This window comes from Artemia franciscana, chromosome 10 (assembly GCF_032884065.1).
Source record: "Artemia franciscana chromosome 10, ASM3288406v1, whole genome shotgun sequence".
NCBI classification, from domain to species: Eukaryota; Metazoa; Arthropoda; class Branchiopoda; order Anostraca; family Artemiidae; genus Artemia; species Artemia franciscana.
The window spans coordinates 11,295,609-11,320,220 of record NC_088872.1 but is presented as its reverse complement, the minus strand read 5'-3'; the positions used below and the strand labels follow the sequence as shown (position 1 = coordinate 11,320,220).

General features: G+C 33.9%; 1 protein-coding gene across 6 annotated transcripts in view; it reads right to left on the bottom strand.

Annotated features, from left to right (window-relative positions):
• Positions 1–24,612, bottom strand: part of LOC136031781 (uncharacterized) — a 163,571-nt gene that overhangs the window by 124,543 nt on the left and 14,416 nt on the right. For all 6 annotated transcript variants that reach the window (XM_065711554.1, XM_065711555.1, XM_065711558.1 and 3 more), the window contains exon 2: positions 21,764–21,859. In XM_065711554.1, the coding sequence (XP_065567626.1) occupies positions 21,764–21,859 (96 nt within the window). The remainder of the gene's footprint in view (positions 1–21,763; positions 21,860–24,612) is intronic.

Here is a 24,612-nt window from a genome sequence, read left to right as displayed (position 1 = left end):
TTAGTTTTTTTTTCTTTTTAGTTTTTTTGTAGTTTTTACCTTCTTTTTAGTTTTGTTAATTTTTTTTTTTACTTATGTCCTGGTCGTCATTTATACTCCCTGTGTCCCGGTGCTTTGTTGATTGCTAATCGAACATTCCTTTTGTCCTGGTCGCTTTCTCTTTGAGTGTCGTCATTTATTTTTTTCTTTTTTAGTTCTTTTAGTTTTTACCTTTTTTAGTTTTTTTTAGTTTTTTAGATGAAAATTTTTTTTAGTTTTTTCCTTTTTTTCTTTTTAATTTTTTATTGGTTTTTACCTTTATGTTAGCTTATTTTTCAGTTTTTTCCTTTTTTTTTTAGTTTTTTTTTATTTTTTATTTTTTTTAGTTTTTTACGTTTTTTTAGTTTTTTTAGTTTTTTTTAGTTTTTTTAGTTTTTTTAGTTTTTTAGCTTTTTTACTTTTTTTATTAGTTTTTAGTTTTTTTGTAGTTTTTGCCTTTTTTTAGTTTTTTCAGTTTTTTTTTAGTTTTTTATTGGTTTTTACCTTTATTTTAGCTTATTTTTCAGTTTTTTCCTTTTTTTTAGTTTTTTTTTAGTTTTTTTAGTTTTTTACCTTTTTTTAGTTTTTTTAGTTTTTTTAGTTTTTTAGCTTTTTTATTTTTTTTATTAGTTTTTAGTTTTTTTTGTAGTTTTTGCCTTTTTTTTAGTTTTTTTAGTTTTTTAGCTTTTTTATTAGTTTTTAGTTTTTTTTGTACTTTTTGCCTTTTTTTTAGTTTTTTTAGTTTTTTAGCTTTTTTATTTTTTTATTAGTTTTTAGTTTTTTTTGTAATTTTTGCCTTTTTTTAGTTTTTTCAGTTTTGACGTCACCTGATCCAGTTTTTTCAGGTGACGTCACCTGATCCACGATCCACAGATCCACAGACAACTTATTTTTATATATATAGATAGTTTTTTTTTTTACTTATGTCCTGGTCGTCATTTATACTCCCTGTGTCCCGGTGCTTTGTTGATTGCTAATCGAACATTCCTTTTGTCCTGGTCGCTTTCTCTTTGAGTTTTGTCATTTATTTTTTTCTTTTTTAGTTCTTTTAGTTTTTACCTTTTTTAGTTTTTTTTAGTTTTTTAGATGAAATTTTTTTTTAGTTTTTTCCTTTTTTTCTTTTTAGTTTTTTATTGGTTTTTACCTTTATTTTAGCTTATTTTTCAGTTTTTTCCTTTTTTTTAGTTTTTTTTTTATTTTTTATTTTTTTTAGTTTCTTACCTTTTTTTTAGTTTTTTTAGTTTTTTTAGTTTTTTAGCTTTTTTACTTTTTTTATTAGTTTTTAGTTTTTTTTTGTAGTTTTTGCCTTTTTTTAGTTTTTTCAGTTTTTTCTTTTTAGTTTTTTATTGGTTTTTACCTTTATGTTAGCTTATTTTTCAGTTTTTTCCTTTTTTTTATTTTTTTTTTATTTTTTATTTTTTTTAGTTTTTTACCTTTTTTAGTTTTTTTTAGTTTCTTTAGTTTTTTTAGTTTTTTAGCTTTTTTACTTTTTTTATTAGTTTTTAGTTTTTTTGTAGTTTTTGCCTTTTTTTTAGTTTTTTCAGTTTTTTTTTAGTTTTTTATTGGTTTTTACCTTTATTTTAGCTTATTTTTCAGTTTTTTCCTTTTTTTTAGTTTTTTTTAGTTTTTAGTTTTTTTAGTTTTTTACCTTTTTTTAGTTTTTTTAGTTTTTTTAAGTTTTTTAGCTTTTTTATTTTTTTTATTAGTTTTTAGTTTTTTTGTAGTTTTTGCCTTTTTTTTAGTTTTTTTAGTTTTTTAGCTTTTTTATTAGTTTTTAGTTTTTTTTGTAGTTTTTGCCTTTTTTTAGTTTTTTTAGTTTTTTAGCTTTTTTATTTTTTTTATTAGTTTTTAGTTTTTTTTGTAGTTTTTGCCTTTTTTTAGTTTTTTCAGTTTTGACGTCACCTGATCCAGTTTTTCCAGGTGACGTCACCTGATCCACGATACACAGATCCACAGACAACTTATTTTTATATATATAGATAGTTTTTTTTTTTTACTTATGTCCTGGTCGTCATTTATACTCCCTGTGTCCCGGTGCTTTGTTGATTGCTAATCGAACATTCCTTTTGTCCTGGTCGCTTTCTCTTTGAGTTTCGTCATTTATTTTTTTATTTTTTAGTTCTTTTAGTTTTTACCTTTTTTAGTTTTTTTTAGTTTTTTAGATGAAAATTTTTTTTAGTTTTTTCCTTTTTTTCTTTTTAGTTTTTTATTGGTTTTTACCTTTATTTTAGCTTATTTTTCAGTTTTTTCCTTTTTTTTAGTTTTTTTTTTATTTTTTATTTTTTTTAGTTTTTTACCTTTTTTTAGTTTTTTTAGTTTTTTTAGTTTTTTAGCTTTTTTACTTTTTTTATTAGTTTTTAGTTTTTTTTGTAGTTTTTGCCTTTTTTTAGTTTTTTCAGTTTTTTTTTTAGTTTTTTATTGGTTTTTACCTTTATTTTAGCTTATTTTTCAGTTTTTTCCTTTTTTTTAGTTTTTTTTAGTTTTTAGTTTTTTTAGTTTTTTACCTTTTTTTAGTTTTTTTAGTTTTTTTAGTTTTTTAGCTTTTTTATTTTTTTTATTAGTTTTTAGTTTTTTTTGTAGTTTTTGCCTTTTTTTAGTTTTTTTAGTTTTTTAGCTTTTTTATTAGTTTTTAGTTTTTTTTGTAGTTTTTGCCTTTTTTTAGTTTTTTTTAGTTTTTTAGCTTTTTTATTTTTTTTATTAGTTTTTAGTTTTTTTTGTAGTTTTTGCCTTTTTTTAGTTTTTTCAGTTTTGACGTCACCTGATCCAGTTTTTTCAGGTGACGTCACCTGATCCATCCATCCACAGACAGACAGACAACTTATTTTTATATAGATAGATATATATATATATATATATATATATATATATGTATATATATATATATATATATATATATATATATATATATATATATATATATATATATATATATTTTTACGCCAAAACATGTAAGCTACCGTATCCGTATTTGATCTTTTAGAATCTTCAGTGGAAATAATCCCCATATTCCAAAAACGACGTAGACATGGTCAAAAAGGGCGGAGGCCTACCCAGAGGCACCACTCTTCTCCGAGACATGAAATGAATCAATACTCTGTTATTAACACTTATGCTTTTTCTAGATTCATCCACAAGATCCTAGATTCATCCATAAAGATCTGTGATTTTTATGGCACTTGGTATTAACCAAGTGACATATAGCAATCGCAAATTCTGTCGGTCTGTCTGTCTGTCGGTCCCGGTTTTGCTACTTTAGGCACTTCCAGGTAAGCTAGGACGCTGAAATTTGGCTAGCGTATCAGGGACCAGACCAGATTAAATTAGAAATAGTCGTTTTCCCGATTTGACCATCTGGGGGGGGGAGTGGGGGGCCGGTTAATTCAGAGAAAATAGAAAAAATTAAGTATTTTTAACTTATGAGCGGGTGATGGGATCTTAATGAAATTTGATGTTGGAATGATATTGTGTCTCAGAGCTCTTATTTTAAATCCCGACCGGTTCTGATGACATTGAGAGGATTTGGGGTAGTTGGGAGGGGGGGGGGGGTAATTCTGAAAAATTAGAAAAAATGAGGTATTTTTAACTTACGAAGGGGTGATCGGATCTCAATGAAATTTGATATTTAGAAGGATATCGTGGCTCAGAGCTCTTATTTTAAACCCAACCGGAACTGTTGACATTGGGGAGGGGAGTTGGCAGGGGGAAACCTAAAACTTAGAAAACACTTAGAGTGGAGGGATCGGGATGAAACTTGGTGGGGAAAATAATCACGAGTCCTAGATACATGATTGACATAACCGGATGGATCCCCTCTCTTTGCGGTAGTTGGGGGACGGGTTAATTCTGAAAAATTAGAAAAAATGAGGTATTTTTAACTTACGAACGGGTGATCGGATCTCAATGAAATTTGATATTTAGAAGGATATCGTGTCTCAAAGCTCTTATCTTAAATCCTGACCGGATCTGGTGACATTGGGGGAAGTTTGGGGTGGGGGAACCTAAAATCATGGAAAACGCTTAGATTGGAGGGATCGGGATGAAACTTGGTGGTAAAAATAAGCAAAAGTCTTACATACGTGATTTACACAATTAGAACGGATCCGCTCTATTGGGAGGAGGGGGGTTAATTCTGAAAAATAAGAAAAAATGACGTATTTTTAACTTACGAAGGAGTGATCGGATCTTCGTGAAACTTCATATTTAGAAGGATCTCGTAACTCAGATTTTAAATCTCAACCGGATCAAGTGTAATTGGAGGGGGGCAGTTGGGAGGGACCGGAAACCTTAGAAAATACTTAAAGCGGTGAGATCAGGATGAAACTGGATGGGAAGAATAGAAACCTGTCTAAGATACGTGACTGACATAACCGGACCGGATCTGCTCTCTTTGGTGGAATTGGGGTTTGGTAATTTTAAAAATTGAGGTATTTGTAACTTACGAAAGGGTGACCAGATCTTAATGAAATTTGATATTTAGAAGGATCTTGTCCTTTAAAGTTCTAATTTTAAATTCCGACCAGATCCTGTGACATTGGGGGGGGGAGTTGGAGGGGAAAACCGGAATTCTTGGAAAACGTGAAAATTGGGGTACTTTTATTTTACGAATAGATGATCGGATCTTAATGAAATTTGATTTTTAGAAGGAATTCATGTCTCAGAGATCTTATTTCAAATCCCGACCAGATCTTTTGACATTGGGGGGAATTGGAGGGGGAAATCTTGGAAAAACACTTGGAGTGGAGGAATTGGTATGAAGCTTGGTGGATAGAATAAACAAATGTCCTTGATACGTGATTGACAGAATCGTAATGGATTCGCTCTCTTTGGGGGAGTTGGGGGGAGGGGTTCAGTGATTTGGCGAGTTAGGTGCTTCTGGACGTGCTAGGACGATGAAAATTGGTAGGCGTGTCAGGGAGCTGCACAATTTGACTTGATAAAGTCGTTTTCCCAGATTCGACCATCTGGGGGCTAAAGGGAGAGGAAAAATTAGAAAAAATTAGGTATTTATAACTTACGAGTGGGTGATCGGATTTTAATGAATTTTGATATTTAGAAGGACATCATGACTCAGAGCTCTTATTTTAAATCCTGACCGGCATTAAGCCTCTTATTTTCCTTTTGAAACCAACCTATTGATTCATAGAATTTTGTTAGAGCTCATACCATATGATCTCTTGGCTCTTAGCTCTTCTCGCCTCATCACAAGTGCCATATGAGCTCTTAGCTCTTGTTTTTTTATAAGCACATAAACACTTTTCTTCCCGGGGGAGGGGCTGAAAATTCGAAAAGCAAACAAATTGCACGAAAACTATGGAAATGTTTATAGTGACAAGTAAAATGCTTTAGCTTAGTGGTTCACTTCAGCAACAATAAATCACGAACATGGATATAAATCAATCACAATAAATCACATGGGCTGAACATATCTAACTCTATACGGGATACATTTCTGATATTTTTCGTAGGTCAAATCAGAGGTCTTTTGTGACAGCTAGTAGAAAAAGGCTATGATTTATTAAGGATATTAACAAACGGAAATACACTGAAATCACTTTCATTTGCAGAAAATATGTTAGGATCACGTCAAGCAGGACAAAAAGCAAGGTTACTTATCAAGAACCCAACGCATTTTAAACATATTCCGAGAGAGAAAATGACAATTACAAGCATAGAAGAAAACAATGTGTATTGATGTCAATAATTGATAAGAAATCAGTAATTAATAATTGATATCAATAATTGAATCAACCAATTGCAATCAACTTTGATATTTGGAATCAATTGTAACCAATCTTGATTTTTTTTTTTTTTTTTTTTTTTTTTTTTTTTTTTTTTTTTTTTTTTTTTTTTTTTTTTAAGTGTTCGATCAATATTTGATAGGTTTTGATTGTAAGTGTTATCAGTTGTTTTTTCTTTATAATATATTGTAGCGTACTCCTCATTTTTTGAGGGAAATAAAGAAAGTAAAATAAATAAATAATCAATAATTGAATAATTAAAACAATAATAATTAATAAAAGACGAAAATGACTGAGAAATATATAATTGAAAATGAAGATAAAAAATCAATAACTGATAGAAAAATTAATAAGAAATCAATAATTGATGTCAATAATGATATAAAATAATGAAGAATATTGACTGAAGAAATCAACGATGTGTATTGATTTATCAATTAGGAAACTGGCATCAAGCGTAGAAGAAATCAATGACATGTAATGATACTATACTTACAAATCCGCACATGTTTTACAACACTACAATATTTAACTTATTTCACTGAATTTTTTATTTGACATTTTAACAATAAAACCGAACCTTGCAAAACCATTTCAAACAGTTCGTGGTAACGAACTATAGTAAGGAGCGACCTGGCTCAATAGTAATCAAAACTCTAAAAAATGGAATTTTGATGCCAATAGTTACATCAAAAGAATCGCATTTTAATGCTGATTTTAAATATATAAGTTTCACCAAGATTACTCTTACCCGTCAAAAGTTTCGAGCCTGAGAAAATTTGCCTCATTTTAGAAAATAGGAGGAAATACCCCATACAAGTCATACGATCTTAACGAAAATCACACCATGAGATTCAGCGTATCAGAGAACCTTATTGTAGAAGTTTCAAGCCCCTATCTACAAAAATGTGGAATTTAGCATTTTTTGTCAGAAGACAAATCACGGATGCTTGTTTATTTGTTTTTTTCCCCAGGGGCGATCGTATCGACACAGTGGTCCTAGAATGTCGCGAAAGGGCTCATTCTAACGGAAATTAAAAGTCCTAGTGCTCTTTTTAAGTAACCAAAAAAATTGGAGGGCACCTAGGCCCCCTCCCACGCTCATTTTCCCCCAAAGTCACCAGATCAAAATTCTGAGATAGCTATTTTATTCACCATAGTCATAAAACCTAATATCTATGTCTTTAGGGACGACTTAGTCCCCCGCAGTCCCCGTGGGAGGGGCTGCAAGTTACAAACTTTGACCTGTGTTTACATATAGTAATGGTTACTAGGAAGTGTACAGACGTTTTCAGGGGGATTTTTTGGTTTGAGGGGAGAATTGAGGGGGGCGGGTTACGTGGAAGGATCTTTCAATGGAGTAAATTTTCATGGGGGAAGACAGTTTCAATGGAGGGGGCGCAAGATTTTCTAGCATTATTAAAAAAAAAAATGAAAAAATAAATATGAAAAGTTTTTTCTACTGAAAGTGAGGAGCAGCATTAAAACTTAAAATGTACAGAAATTATTACGTATATGAGGGGTTTACCTCCTCGTAATACCTCGCTCTTTACGCTAAAATATTTTTAATAATTTCAACTATTTATTCTACGGCCTTTGTGATTCAGGGGTCATTCTTAAGGAATTGGGACAAAATTTAAGCTTTAGTGTAAAGAGCGTATCGACGAGGGATGAGCCCCCTCATATACGCAATAAAAACATACAAATATAGAAGTTCGCTACGTAAGTTTATTCGTAAGTTACGTATAATTTTTACTTATGAATACGTTAGTAAAAAATTAAGTTATAGTTGCATTTTTAAGTAATCAAAAAATTGGAGGGCAACTAGGCCTCCTCTCTCGCTCCTTTTTTTCAAAATATTCCGATTAAAACTATGAAAAAGCCATTTAGCCCAGAAAAAAATTAATATGCAAATTTCGTTTTAATTATTTATGCCCGGAGAGCCAAGATCAAAAAATGCATTAATTCAAAAATGTCCAGAAATTAAACAAAAAAAAACTAGTTTTTTTAACTGAAAGTAAGGAGCGACATTAAAACTTAAAACGAACAGAAATTACTCCGTATATGAAATGGGTTGTCCCCTCCGCAATCCCTCGCTCTTTACGCTAAAGCTTTTAATTGTTTTAAAGAGTAGAATTGTGACAAAGAGTCAAACTTTAGCGTAAAGAGCGAGGGATTTGGGAGGGGACAACCCATTTCATATACGGAGTAATTTCTGTTCGTTTTAAGTTTTAATGTCGCTCCTTACTTTCAGTTAAAAAAACTAGTTTTTTTTTATATTTAATTTCTGAACGTTTTTGAATTAATGCATGTTTGATATTGGCTCTCCGCACATAAATTATTAAAATGAAATTTGTGTATTAATTCTTTTTTGGCAAAATGGCTTTCTCTTAGTTTTGATCAGACGATTTTGAGAAATAAGGGGTTGGGAAGGAGGCCTAGTTGCCCTCAAATTTTTCGGTTACTTACAAAGGCAACTAGAACTTTTAATTTTTGACGAACGTTTTTATTAGTAAAAAATATACGTAACTTAAGAATTAACTTACGTAACAAACTTTGATATTCTTACATTTTTGTTAAATATACGAGGGGGTTTGTACCCTCGTTAATACCTCGCTCTTTACACTAAATCGTAAGTTTTGTCCCAATTCTTTAAGAATGACCCATGAATCAGAAAGACCGTAGAATAGATAGTTGAAATTACTAAAAATACTTTAGCATAAAGAGCGAGGTATTTATCTCCTCCTAAATACCTCGCTCTTTATGCTAAAGTATTTTTAGAATCCCTCATATGCGTAATAATCTGTGCTCGTTTTAAGTTTCAATGATACTCCTTACTTTCAATTGAAAAAAACATTTTCATGTTTATTTTTTCATTGTTTTTTTTTATAGTAATGCTAGAAAATCCTGTGCCCAATTGAATTTTTCTTCCCCCATGACATATTCCTCCAAGGAAAGATCCTCTCATGTAACCCCCTCCCCTCAACCCCACCCCCAAACCAAAAAAAAATCCTTCTGAAAACGTCTGTACACTTCCCAATAACCATTACTGTATGTAAACACTGGTCAAAGTTTGTAACTTGCAGCCCCTCCCCCAGGGATTGTGGGGGAGTAAGTCATTCCTAAGGACATAGTTATTATGGTTTTCGACTATGCGGAACAAAATGGCTATCTCAAAATTTTGATCTGCTGACTCTGGGAAAAAATGAGCGTGGAAGGGGGTCTTAGTGCCCTCTAATTTTTTTGGCCACTTAAAAAGGGCACTAGAACTTTTCATTTCCGTTAGAATAAGCCCTCTTGCGACATTCTAGGACCGCTTTGTCGATACGATGACCCCTGGAAAAAAAACAACAAAAAAAAAACAAATAAACACGCACCCGTGATTTGTCTTCTGGCAAAAAATACGAAATTCCACATTTTTGTAGATAGGAGCTTGAGATTTTTGCCGTAGGGTTCTCTGATACGCCAAATGCGATTCTATGATTTTTAGGGAGTGTTTACGCCTATTTTCCAAAATAAGGCAAATTTTCTCAGGCTCTTAACTTTCGATGACAAAAACTAAATTTGATGAAACTTATATATTTAGAATCAGCATGAAAATCCGATTCTTTTGATGTATCTTTTAGCATCAAAATTCCGTTTTTTTTTAGTTTCGTTTACTATTGAGCCGGGTCGCTCCTTACTACAGTTCGTTACCACGAACTATTTGATTGTACTTTAAGTAAAGTATTTGAATAAGTTGCTCCCTGAACCTGAAACTGGTTTTCAGGTCCATTTTTGTGCACTTGGTGCTTCAAAAGCATTTGATTCAATACTACTACTACTACTACTACTACTACTACTATTACTAGTAACTCACTGCAGCACCAAGCCACTTGAGGCCAACACAGCTACGCACGCTCCTCCTCCAACCTAATCTGTTCAACCTAATCTCTTTACACCCTTCCAGGAAGTTCCCATTTCCTTTAAATCTTTATTATGACATCCTCCCAACACAGACAAGGACGACCTGTTTTCCGTGTAGCCCCAGACGGTTGGCCAAAAAGGACAATCCTCGGCAATCTGTCATCTTTCATCCGCAGAACATGGCCTAGCCATCTCAACCTTTCTTTCATTATAGCCCTAGAAAGCGGGATTGAACCACATTTTTCGAACAACCTACTGTTTGAAATACGGTCAGTCAGCCGGGTGCCCAGAACAATCCGTAGGCAATTTCCCTGGAAAACATCTAGTAAATTTTCATCTGCTTTTCGGAGCGCCCATGCTTCAGAGCCATATTTGACCACTGTCATCACAGTAGATTCCAATATTCTAATCTTGGTTTGCAGACTTTTTCAAGTCTGATTCAAGTTCTGATTCAAGTCTGGTTCATTTGATTCAATATATCATAGCCAACTTGGGTATTCTTTAATCCAACTTGGTGTTAATGGGTCTTTGGTATTAATTGTTAATTGGTATTCTAATTCATATGTTCGACTCAAGTCAAGTGACACTTACGTTGATAATATCCCTATCCGTTCTGGTCTTAGGCAAGGAAGAGTCCTACTCCCGGATCTTTCTAATGTTTGTCTTTATTCTGTTGCCACGTATTAATCCATCATGTTTTTAGGCCTAACAAATCATTCCTATATTGCAAATGTAGATGATTTACTTTTGATTAGCCGCACCAATTCTAGCCTAATTAAGTCGAGCCAGCTTATTCCTAAGTCTTTTGAAGAAATCGGCCTCAAACTTAATACTGAAAAATGTGACTATTTACTTTTTAATGTTAAACATCAAAGTAGTGATGTTGCTTGTGATTCTTTTTGAGTTTAGTTTCTTCGATTCAGTGGTTTGGAATTAGTATTTGTACATCTTTATGGGCTTTATGATATTAAAAGTAAACTTAAAATTGGGTACGCGAAAATTGTCCCGAACCGAGGCAGATTTTCATGAAAGGCTTTATCCAGACTTTACATACTGCGATCACTCCGTATTGTTTCTGTCCGTTTTGCACCCATTTTTAACAATCAAGATTTACAAAATATAAGAGTTCTGTATCGCTATTGCAAATATTCATTGTATCTGCCACGTTCTTATAGAAATCAGAAGATCATTAGAAAGTTTTGTGCCACTGATATTATTTTTGTTTTTTAAAAAAAACTACGCTAGATTAGGTGCTGAGGCCTGTCAACGCTTGGGTCTTTACCACCCTTTGATTAGACTGCATTGTCTTTGTTATTTTGTTTTTCTTTCCTTAGTGTTTTCCTCCAATTAAATTGTTAAAACGAGCGGCTAACAAATAAATTATTATTATTATGGAATAGATGCTATAAAGATGTTTAATTTCCCCATGGTTTCTTGGGATTTCTGGCAAAAGTAGGACATTTATTAAGAATCTAGATACATGTGTGAAGCCTTTTTTTTGAGATTTTACAGCATGCAATTATCCGGTCAAGTCACTGCCCTATTATTAACCCATTTTCTGTCTAACTTTTTACCCTTTTTGAAGTAATTAGCGATTGTACTGTTATTATTTTTTTTTTTTTCGTAAAGAGAGTTTGCTTTCCACACAAAAATAGAATTATCCTTGATATTAAGGCGTTTATCCCCCCTTTTTCAGGATAAAGTACAGCTTTTAATGGATCAATTTTGGAAAATATCATTTTTCACTAAAATCGACGTTTTCGCAATAGAAGAACTACCCCCCATAGCGCCCATATTGCACTGTTAACCCTAAAATTTCCCTTTCAGTGGGATATAATAGATAAACCACTGGTTCTAAATCGCTATGAACATAACCTGAGCCTAAAACGCACTTTTGAGGCTTCCATCTTCTTCTCCCCATCCGATACAATACTACAGATTAAAGTTAACCTGTATTTTCCGATATACGTGTTTTTGCATTTATTTAGTTAATAAATAAAAAAAAGTGCAACTTTATATCTGCTGATTCGAAGGTTTTGCCCCCCCCCCCGAAAAAAATTGCTGCCTACGTGTCTGAATGGAGCTAAAAATTCTGGAGAAAGTATGTATACTATTTTTTGTCTGGTTCGTCACGAAACAGTATGTGTTTTGTTTTTTGTTATGCTTGCCGTCCGACAGACTCCTTGGCTAGTTAACCCATACTGTCACCAACAGTGACAATAGCTTCAAAATTACCACCTTTCAATTCTGTTTACCCATGGCAAGAAAACTAAATTTTGAACTTTCTTTTTAACGCTCATCAATACTCTTTGACGAACTTATGAGTGCATACTATATAATTTTCTTGAACTATACTATTTTAAAAAGTTCAAAGGGCTGGCAACTTCTTTTTGGTGGAAACGCCAGAAGAAATAAAATTAGACGACTGTGCTCAAAAAATAACCAAGAATTGATTTGTTACAAAGATTAAAGATACAAAGCTGGAGAAAAAAAGTAAGTCAGTAAGCCCAACATTGTCCCTAACCACTCTCCGCCTGCCTTTTTTCCCATTCCGTTTTTGTGAAAAAAATCTGTATGTTGAGGCTCTCTGAACTAAACCCATGCATACATCTCCAACTTGAATGATTGAAAAACCAAAGTGGACAAATGATCTTCAACACCCCCACCCATCCAGCTGCCAACTTTGTAGCCTAAAGGTTGCTGTATTGCAACTTGTTTGAAGCAGAATCATGCAAGAATTTTCAATTTGTATAACTGAAGCCTTAAAGTGGATCTGTCGTATCCCTAGACCCACAACCCCCTCCATACCCCACCATTAGCCCTGTAACAAAATGGAAGGCATGCTGTGCCTCGTTTAAGCATCCAATTGCCTCGTACCTCGTGTATGCTGTACCTCGTTTAAGCGACTTGCAATTAGTACTATAGAAAACATAATTGTGGCCCCATGGCTTCTCCATGTTTTACTTGTTGTTGTCGTTTTCTTTGTTTATTTTTGTTTTGGTTTTTTTTTTCACTTCTTTTTTGGAGAAATTTCGACATATTGCACCTTGTGTAATGTGGAAGTATGCAAGGATTTTCAATTTATGTACTTGGAGCGTAAAGTGGATTTGTACTCCCTCTAGGATCCCTCCGCTCCTCCCATGACCACCTTCTTAGAGGAAACAGAAACTATGCAAGGATTCTGAAAAATCTAAGTGGACAAGAGACCCTCCAATGTCATACCATCCCTCCCATTCCCAACTTTTACCTCAAAGTAGGCATGTTGCACTTTGTTCGAGATGAAACCATGTAAAGATTTTCAACCTGCACTACCGGAAGACCAAAATCGAGTCATTTCTCTCCAACAGCACTCTCCTGTCCCCTCCACCAGCTTTTTAGTAGAGTAGTATATATGTTGTGCCACGTTTGACCCAGAATCATACAAGAACTTGAAAATCAGTGCGATTGGAAAAAAAAATGTGAGGTAATGAATCCCCAAACATCTCGTGTTCCTATCTCCTGCCTGATTTAGAGAAAAACAGGCGTGTTCCACCCATGGGTCTCGGCAAGGGGGCAGGGGGCCGTGCCCCCTGGAAATTTGGGACTATAAATCAATTATAAGGAAACCAGAGGAAAGAGAGCAGAATAGGGAAAAACCAGGGGGGAAATGTGTGTTGCCCCATTGTTGGCTGCCTGTCAATAGATTTTGACCCTTAATAAGGAAAATATAAGTTCTAATTTGTGACTGAGTGACCGCTAGCCAATTTTCCAAAAACATTTTTTCTATATGATTTGATTGGAGCAAAAAAAAAAAATCAAGTTCTTGATAGTAATGAATGGTAAGTAAATAACGATCCTTGTCAATAACGATAATATAAAAATCTAACTATTGATAACATTCAATCAAAGAATCAGCTTTTTATAGTGATCCCAAGTATGTATTTGTTTATTAGTAATTAGTGCAGTTATTAGAACACACGAAAGTTCGTATAATTATAGAAACACAAGGAAAACAACTTAATAAGGGGCAATTTCGGTAAGAATATGCGGTCAACTTTTGCTTGCATTGCAAGAGTACCCATGAGCTGATATATGAAGCCACTATAATCAGAAATGTTTCCCCTGAACAGAATACTGGGAATTTCTGTATTTTCCCCCTGAACGGTTTGTGTTTTATTAATTGTATTTGTATTAGTAATTGTATTTATTTAGTTGTCACTTTGAAAAAGATTTAATGTTTTACAGTTATGAAGCATAAAGGTGTCAAATATACTGACTTTTGGTATTCAAAATCAAATTAAAAATATTAAATTACAAATTTTTATTTTATTTTCTTAATCTTAGTTTTATAATCAAGTGTTAGTGTGTGATAACCAAGTTCAAAACTGTCGATATTGTTAAATAATATTCGTCCAATGTTGCCTTCAGAAAAGTGTGTCTCTAAGTTTCATTAAATAAAGAAATTAAAAACGAGTTTTATTCAACTGAAAGTAAGGAGCAATCTTAAAACTTAAAAAGAACAGACATTATTACGTATATGAGGGGGTTGCACCCCTCCTCAATACCTCGCACTTCACGCTACAGTTTTTTGGCACTTAAAAAAAAAGTTACTTATTGTTCTAATTAAACGACCTTTGTGTTTCAGAGGGTGTATTTAAGGAATTGGGACAAATTTTAAACTTTATCGTAAAGAGCAAGGTACTGAGGAAGGGGTAACTCCTCTCATATACGTCATATTTCTGTTAGTTTTACGTTTTAATGTTGCTACTTACTTTCAGTTGAAAAAACTTTTTGTTTTAATTTCTGATTGTTTTTTAAATAACTCCAGGATACCTGGCTCCACCTCCACGGCAAAAATCTCCCTCCCCATACAAATATCCTCTGGACAATTCAATCCTGGCGAAAATTCACCCTGAATAATTACCTTTAACATCTCCACGCGTAAAACTGAATCGGTATAAAGAAAGCAAGACGTACAAAGAAATTTCGGATATGAATTTTGGCAAATTCACCCGCTGTAAAATAGCCCTGAAAAGTTCACCCCCTAGAAACTACCCTCTCCAGGAAAAATTCTCCCAGAAGAGTATTCGTCCTCCCCTCCCCACAAAAAAATTATGCATACTTTCCGATAACAAATAAAACAATGGACATATTGTATAATTAAAAAACCTTTCCCCAAGGGCTGTAGGGGGTCATATTATCTCCAAAGACATAGTTCTTGGGCCTTTCAACTATGTGGAACAAAAAAGCTATCTCAAATCTTTAATCGGATACTTTTGGGAAAAAATGGCGTGGGAGGGGGCCTGGTTGCCCTCCTGTGTTTTGGCCATTTAAAAAGGGCACTAGAACTTTTCATTTCCGTTAGAATGAGCCATTTCCCGATTTTCTAGGCCCACTGGCTCGATACGATCACCCCTGAGAAAAAAAGACAATTAGACACGCATCTGTGGCTTTTTCTTCAGACAAAAATCACAAAATTCCACATTTTGCAGATATGAGCTTGTCTCCCTTTTTTTCGAAAATCAGAAAATCAGGGTAAATCCGGGTAAGACTAAACTTAATGTAACTCATATATTTGGAATCGGCATAATAGGCCAATTCTTTTCATATATCTATTGGTATCAAGATTCCGTTTTTTAGAGTTTTAGTTACTATTGAGCCGGGTCGCTCCTTACTTAGTTTGTTATTAGGAACTGCTTGATTACCCATCAAAATCCAAACGGAGATCAATGAAATATTGATCTTTTTCTGCGTTACCAAAAGTATTGTATTCATAAAACTATAGTTTCATGAAATGTAATTAAACAAATAGAAAAGGTTTTCAACTAAAGTAAGGAGCAAGTTTAAAACTTCAAACGAATTGAAATTACTCTTTATATAAGGGGAACTGCCCCCATCTCAACACCAAGCACTAAAAAGTTTTTTTAGTGCTTTGAAAATAAATATTTTCCAATTACAAATTTTCTTTAAAAAATTTGGAAAAAAATCCAAACTTCACAGTAAAGAGTAAAGAGCTAAGAAGGAGACAGCCCTATTCATACAAAGAACAATCTGTTTAAATAGTTTTCAAATATTAAGTTGAAAAGCTCTTTTTTTCATTTAATTTCTGATTGTTTTCCAAATCATACTCAGGCCTAACCAAGACATAATTTGAGGTACCAGTCCCTTAAATCCCTGGTTAATTTCTTTTAAAGTGTGTAAATCAATGATTGTCAATTGATTAGTACTGTCCTAAGTTTAAGTTTGCAATTTCAATTTTGGATAAAATTTGAATATACTTTAAAAATTCGCGATGAATAGTAATTTTGGTGAAAAGTCCTTGTTAATATTACTACTAAAGAATTTCGGTTGGACGAAAAGGAGTATTACTGTTTGCATGGATGGAAATTCTGTGAGACTTTTGATATCAAACAGTTCGTGATATCAAACAGTTCGTAGGGTTGAGGGAGGGGGCTATGTGGGAGGATCTTTCCTTGGAGAAATATACCATGGGGGAAAAAAATTCAATGAAAAGGGCGCAGGATTTTCTAGCATTACTATAAAAAAAAAACAATGAAAAAATAAACATGAAAACGTTTTTTCAAATGAAAGTAAGGAATAGCATTGAAATTTAAAACAAACAGAGATTATTACGCATATGAAGGGTTCTAAAAAAACTTTAGTATAAAGAGCGAGGTATTTAGGAGGAGATAAATACCTCGCTCTTTATGCTAAAATATTTTTATTGATTTCAACTATTTATTCTACGGCCTATTTGATTCAGGGGTCATTCTTAAAGAATTGGAACAAAACTTACGATTTAGTGTAAAGAGCGAGGTATTAACGAGGGTACAAACCCCCTCGTACACATAATAAAAATATAAGAATATAAAAGTTTGTTACGTAAGTTAATTCTTAAGTTACGTATATTTTTTACTAATAAAAACGTTCGTTGAATATTAAAAGTTCTAGTAGCCTTTTTAAGTAACCGAAAAATTGGAGGGCAACTAGGCCCCCTTCCCCACCCCTTATTTCTCAAAATCGTCTGATCAAAACTAAGAGAAAGCCATTTAGCCAAAAAAAAATTAATATACTAATTTCATTTCAATAATTTATGTGCGGAGAGCCAAAATCAAACATGCATTAATTCAAAAACGTTCAGAAATTAAATAAAAAAAACTAGTTCTTTTAACTGAAAGTAAGGAGCGACATTAAAACTTAAAACGAACAGAAATTACTCCGTATATGAAATGGGTTGTCCCCTCCGCAGTCCCACGCTCTTTACGCTAAAGTTTTTAGTTGTTTTAAAAAGTAGAATTGTGGCAAAGAGTCAAACTTTAGCGTAAAGAGCGAGGGACTGCGGAGGGGACAACCCATTTCATATACGGAGTAATTTCTGTTCGTTTTAAGTTTTAATGTCGCTACTTATTTTCAGTTAAAAAAACTAGTTTTTTTTATTTAATTCTATATAACTGAAGCCGTCACAACCTCTACAATAGAATTTTCTAATCGATAAATACAATACATACATTTTTTCACATACATTGATTTAGTTCATATAAATAGAAAAAGAAAAATATTACAGTTAAAAATTGATGAAAACTAAGTTCCTAGCAGTATTTGCCACCCCAAAGAAGTTTCATGGCGGGGCTGGTGACGTCCTGTCTTGTCTTTTCCACCTCTGTGCTGGTAGGTATGGGAATGTAACATATTAGCTGTATAGAAAACATTCTAAATAATTCCCACTCCCCCCTACCTCTTTCAACATTCATCTGAAGCCTCATGAAGAATAAGCAGTTTGTCCATTAAAACGTACTTTTTTACTAATCAACCCTACCCTCACCTAAACAATGACTCGCCCCTTCCCCCTCATTATAGCTGATACGCAATTACAGATCACCAAACGTAGCCTAATTTCATTACAAATAAAGCGAATCAACTTGGTTGAATCCAGTACCGCCACCGTGTGGCAGTACTTCTTGTGCAACTGGGAAGCCTAAAATACATTTATTGATACTTTAAAATCAACTAGCTTCTCAGGATTTTAATTTATTGCAAATTCGTCCTCTTCGAGCTAAAGTCGTAGTTTGGTGCCCTAAACCACCTAAACTGTCACCCAACCACCACTGCTATTATTGGCGTCTGCCCCCTGAAAATTTTCGACCGGCGCTGTTGATTCCATTCCGATTGAAGCGGAATCCTCCAACGATTTTTAATATTTTTTACTGTAGGCATGAAGTGGGTCCATGGCCCTTTGAGCATCCCCCCGCCCTTCCCACCACCCAATTTCTAGTAAAAAGGTAGACATGTTGCACCTAAATTGAACCGGCATGAAAAAAGATCTTAAACAGGAAAACCAGCAGGCCAGGGGCCCTTCCTACACCCCCGTCAACTATTTAGTACAAAGATAAGCATTTTGTATCCGGTTTGACTGAGAACCATTCACAAATTTCTAATCTGTATTACCTGAGGACCAAAGCGGGCCTGTAGCCCTTCCAACACTCCCTATAACATCCACCATTCAACTTTTTAGCAGAAAAGTAGGCATGTTACTTCTTGACAGAGTGGGCTTTTAGCCCCTTAACCACCTCTTCCGCACTTTGTAATACCAACTTTTAAGCAGAACGATAGGCATATTGCAGCTTTTGAGAACCGGAATCCAAGAAGGATATTCAGCATGTATGATTAGAGAACCAAAGTATGATAGTTTCCCCCGCCCCAAACTTTTAAGCGAAAAAGTGGGTATTTGTCTTGTTTATATCAACAGGTGCAATCTGTATGATCTGAGGCATTAAGTGAGCCAATGACCCCTCAAACACCCCCCCCCTCACTGCCATTTTTTCTGAAAGAAAAAGATAGGCATATTGCACCCCATTTGAAGCATAATCACTCGCAAATTTTCGACATGAATTATAGGAGGCATAAATTGGGCCCTTGGCCCCTCCAAGATAGCTTACAATTACAGCCTTTTCAGTAGAAAGATAGGCAGATTTATTCTTTCACCCATCGGCATAAAATTTATGGGACAAGTGCCTTAGGCCAATAGGATATGAGCATGATGATTTCTAGAGATATATTCCCTATCTCTTATCTCCAATCCGCTTGAAACTAGTAGGAGAAGTAATTTCAGGGTCAAACGAATAGAGCTGATGGATTCTCGTAGACGTCCACACTTCTGAGCAAGGCCGTATCCAGGGGGAAGGGACTAGCGGGTTTGACCCCTCCCCCTGAAGTTTTTGTCCGGCTCGTAAAAAAGTAACAAAAATGCATATAAACATATATTCGATACGTTTTATAAATCCTGGAACCCTGTAAATACGAAGAAAAGCGCTGGATACGTCCTTGCTTCTGAGCATGCTTCTGAGCTACCAACCCTCTGATCACTTTGACTTTTAAAAAGGGCAGTAGAACTTCTGATTACTAATCCAATGAGCTCCATCCAAAGTATGTACGAAATGTGATCCTCAAAGACATAATTTTTAGACCCTTCAACTGCTCTGAACAAAATTGCTATCCCGAAATTTTGATTGGATATTTCTGGGGAAATGATGGGCTTAAGGCTGGTTGCTCTCAAATCCTTTTATACTCTTAAAAAGGGCACTATAACTTCTAATTTCAAATCAAATGATCCCCGTCTAAAGTTTATACGACCACCCATACGTCCTACATTCCGCACCAAAGCATCCGCATTTGCCTGAAATTTGGTAGGAGGATATCTATACCTTAGGAGACGTTAATCAACAAATATTGGACCGTTGAATTTTATACTTCAGGGATTAGCAGTCTTCAAAGATTCACCGTTCGGGGATTTCCGCTCAATTACAAATAATGACTTGAGAGCAAGAATCATAATGCTTGTTCCTGATCAGAGGCAAAGGTCTACATACTTATGGTAATGTAACTATCCTTCTGGTATATTTCATAGTAGGTAAATGTGTCATTGTCCAAGGGGTCACCTAAGATTATAAATAATGGTACAACCTAATAATATAGTTTTAGAATTACTAATGAACTGTGTATATGATAATCACTCAATTATAGACATAGAACCAAACTATTTTTACCATAAATTACATAAATAACAGCTAGTAGTAGTTATGTTTTGCGGCAAAGTTAAGTAGCGTTAGCTTGTACATGCTGCAATTTTAGAAATAGCAGTACAGATTATGTTCCGTTTTATTCTTTGAGGCAAAGTAATAAAAGATTAGCTTGTATACATGGTGCATTTTAAAACTAACAAAATTGATTAGAAGTGAGGAAATAGAGATACAGTTGGTCTTAAGAACAATGCGTATTTTGAAACTGGTCATAAGGAGTGCGTCATCACTTTTTTATGAAGAACAAATTCTTCAGATATGTAATTTTAAGTTTTTCAGGGATTGGCAACTAATCGATTGGCATTTAATCGATGGCGAAGAAACAAGATCAACAGTTAAATGAGCAAAACTAACTAAAAGCTACTAGAACATTTTATGTTGCCTCAGCAACGAATATCTAGATACGCACATTAATCTCAACCCATTGCAACTTAAAAAGTTCAATCAATGGCCAAATATTAGGGAGGATGACCATACCCCTCAGCAAAGCCGTATTCAAAGGGTAGGGGAGTTAGGGGATTTGAACCCCCACCTCGAAATATTTTTCCGACTCATAAGAACGTAACAAAAATGGATATAAACATAATCTTCAGACGTTTCTTTAATATTTTTTGTACCCCCCCACCCGAACAAAAATCCTGGGTACGGCCCTGCCCCTCGGCCATTCACCAAGTCCATTACAATTTTTACGACTTTTCTTCGAAGACCTTATTAAAAACAAAAGAAGAATTAAAAAACGGTAGATTCGAGCCACACAAGAATTAACAATATGGCAAATCCTGTGCCATTACTCTTGACGGCAGTCTCCTTTAATAGTTGGCCATTGATGCTTGTTTAGGGCTTTAATCACTATTTAGTTGAATATAACAAAGCTTTTTTAATGAACGTTAAACGAACGTAATGAACGTTGAAAGGTTAAGTATTTTGACAGTAAATCATGTAAACGAAAGAACTGGGGTATATGAACTTGGTTTCTGAACAACCCAATTCGGGTTGTATAGAACACATAAATCATTCAGGACAGTGCAAAAAACAACACTATAAGACAGAATTATGCCAAAAATATGGTTTTCGATTAAGCGCATAGATCGTCTATGTTACGCCTAAAGGTCACATCTGCATTTCCAACCTTCTGAAATAATTACCAAAATCGTTTGCCAACCTATATTCAAAACAGAGGCGGTTCTGGCCTCTCTTGCGCCCGGGGGCAAAATCTTGATTTGCGTCCCCCCATCTGTCTCCCACAAAATTATCAGGCCAAATTTTACCAAAATTTACATTTGTTAATAAAATTATCTTCAATTTATTAATTAATATTTTTTTTATTTTTTTAAGTGAAAGTACTTGATGACTATTAATTATTTTAATTGCAGTTATTTAATTTTAATTTATTATTCACTTATTTATTAACTAGTATTAATTAATTTATTTATTAATTTATTATTAAATCATTTTCATTTATTAACTGCACCCTCTACTTTATTTTAATGAAAGTAAAATCCCAAAATTTACAAAATGATTATAATCCTTAAATTATTTATTTGAAATTGTGTACCCCTAAAATTTTTGCGCCCGGAGCGAGTGCCCCTCTATCCCTCCCCTAAAACCACCTCTGAGGGCAATGTATGTTCAATCATCGTTCAATGCTCCTGATCTACATTATCTCGGTGACCCTCGCTTTAACAACAGCTTAGCACGCGGTATTAATGTGAAAATGTGTGATATGACCTTATATATATATATATATATATATATATATATATATATATATATATATATATATATATATATATATATATATATATATATATATATATATATATATATATATATATATATATATATATATATATATATATATATATATATATATATATATATATATATATATATATATATATATATAAACTCAAGCCTCTCGAGACCAATCCATCACCTCTTGCAAGCAGAATTATGGAATATCTCAAATCTTTAGTAATAAGCTTTGAAAAACTAAAATGTTTTTTTTTTCTTTTCAAATCAATATTTACAAAATTCCAAACTCACGTCTCCATTTACATAGAAAGGATCCCGGATGTCATCAGGGGGTTTGTGATCATACGCTATGCTTACGAGCCATTTAACAGATGCTCTTTGTTTCGCCTAAAAACAAAATACCAAGTTAATACCTAAAAACAAAATACCTAAAAACAATACCAAGTTAAAATACCTAAAAACAAGGCTGGTTGGTTGACAGGGTTGCGTCGACTCAATATCCTAAGCACCATTAATGTTTCTTGAGGATCTTTATCCTATTTATCCCTGTCCCGAGGAAGCTTGATTGGCAAGCTTGTGTCGACTCTTTTTGCTTTCAATGTTGACTAGTTTGCTGTTAAAATTTGCTAATGGACCCTTTTCTTTTTAGACGGTCAGCCGACATTAAGCCTCTCAAAACAATTTTTAAGGTATGGAATCTTCTAAAGGCAATAAAGAAAATTTTCTGCCATAATTTTTTTTTCTTCTTCATTAGTTTGAATCACGAAGTACAGAAGAAACGAATTACAAATACGGAAGATATGTTCAAAGCTAAGCTGATTATGGTAATTATAGGATGTTTAAATTACCATGTCTTTCAGAACTTGTTTAAATACGACCACGTCAGAGACCCTACTTCAAACGAATAGACATAAGCTCAAGCGAATCTTCTTTTTCTACCTCACTTTGGAAAATTAAAAACAACTTTTGATGCAGAAACAAAAAAAAGCACAGAAGGACTGTAACATATTCAAACTATCACTGTCCACAAAGAAGCAATCCATTGATTGATCGCAATGGAAATTTCACTTTAAAACTAAATATTGTGTAGTTCTAACTACTTTACTGTTTCCTGAAATAAAACGAAGTCTATCGCTTGACCCGGCAATTTAGTTGAAACTTGGGCTTTTTGGTTGCTTTTCAAAGCAATTTATTGAATTGAAAACATTATCCCCAACAAAACAATTTTAAGACACATCGGCAACAACCATGTAAATTTATGCTTCAATTTTATCAAAGAAACGGTGAAAGTCCTTTAAGAGACAATCCTGTGTGAACAGTGGCGACAATTCACGAAAATGTAGGGGGGGGGGAGTCAAAATGTATTTTCAAGATCTATTGAGGAAGGACCTTTTTTTCCTTTTTTTGAAAATACCAAATAAAGGTAGTTTCAATGACAAAATCAACAGAAAGGAATTTTTCAAAATCTAATGAGAGGTGCATTTTGGAGAACAATGGGCCCTCCTCCCAACGGGCACTCCTGTGTGTGAACATAGCGACAATTAAATTTGCTTACTGAGCCAAGACAAATATAGCCAATCGCAGTGATTTTGGGGGGCCCCGGAATTTAGCAAACCTTGTCCAGCAATATTCTTCCTCAATTCCGCCAGTCTATGTTTTCTCTCTTACAACCTCGCTTGTTTAGATAGATAGATGGATAGATTTATTTTCCATATTAAACAAAAAAAACAAGTATTTTTTAACTGAAAGTAAGAAGCGACATTAAAACTTAAAACGAACAGAAATTACTCCGTATATGAAAGGGACTGTTCCCTCCTCAACGCCCCGCTCTTTACGCCAAAGTTTTTTATTGTTTTAAAAAGTAGAGTTGACAGAAAGAGTCAAACTTTAGCGTAAAGAGCGGGGTGTTGTGGAGGGAACAGCCCCTTTCATATACGGAGTAATTTCTGTTCGTTTTAAGTTTTAATGTCGCTCCTTACTTTCAGTTAAAAAAAACTTGTTTTTTTTTATTTCTGAACGTTTTTGAATTAATGCATGTTTTGATTTTTGCTATTGCATATTTGGAAATTTGCATATTAATTAATTTTTTGGCTAAATGGCTTTCTCGTAGTTTTGATCGGACAATTTTGAGAAAAAAAGGAGCGGGGGAGGACGCCTAGTTATCCTCCAATTTTTTGGTTACTTAAAAAGGATACTAGAACTTTTCATTTTTTACGAACGTTTTTATTAGTAAAAATATATGTAACTTATGAATAAACCTACGTAACGAAATTCTATATTAGTATGTTTTTACTACGTATATGAGGGGGTTCTCCTCCTCGTCAATACCTCGCTCTTTACACTAAAGCTTAAATTGTGTCCCAATTCCTTAAGAATGACCCCTGAATCACAAAGGCCGTAGAATAAATAGTTGAAATTACTAAAAATACTTTAGCGTAAAGAGCGAGGTATTAGGAGGAGGTGAACCCCTCACATGCGTAATAATTTCTGTTCGTTTTGAGTTTTGATGCTACTCCTTACTTCCAGTTGAAAAAACTTTTTCATATTTATTTTTTCATTGTTTTTTTTTAATAATGCTAGAAAATGCTGCGCCCCCTTCATGGAAATCTTCTTCCCCCATGGCACATTCCTCCATGGAAAGTTTCCCCCACATAACCCCCTCTTCTCAACCCTCCCCTCCCAGTCAAAAATCCCCCTGAAAACGTCAGTACACTTCCCAATAACCATTACTATGTGCAACCACTGGTCAAAGTTTGTAACTTGCAGCCCCTCCCACGGGAACTTTCGGGGAGTAAGTCGTCCCCAAAGACATAGTTATAAGCTTTTTTGACTATGCTGAATAAAATGGCTATCTCAGAATTCGATCGGATCAAAGTTGATCCGACAACTTAGGGAAAAAATGAGCGTAGTATGGGGCCTAGATGGCCTCCAATTTTTGTGGTCACTTAAAAGGGGCACTAGAACTTTTCATTTCCGTTCGAATGAGCCCTGTCGCAAAATTGTAGGACCACTGGCTCGATACAATCACCCCTGGGGAAAAGAAAAAAAAACAAATAAACACGCATCCGTGATTTGTGGCAAAAAATACAAAATTCCACATCTTTGTAGATAGGAGCTTGGAACTTGTTCAGTAGGGTTCT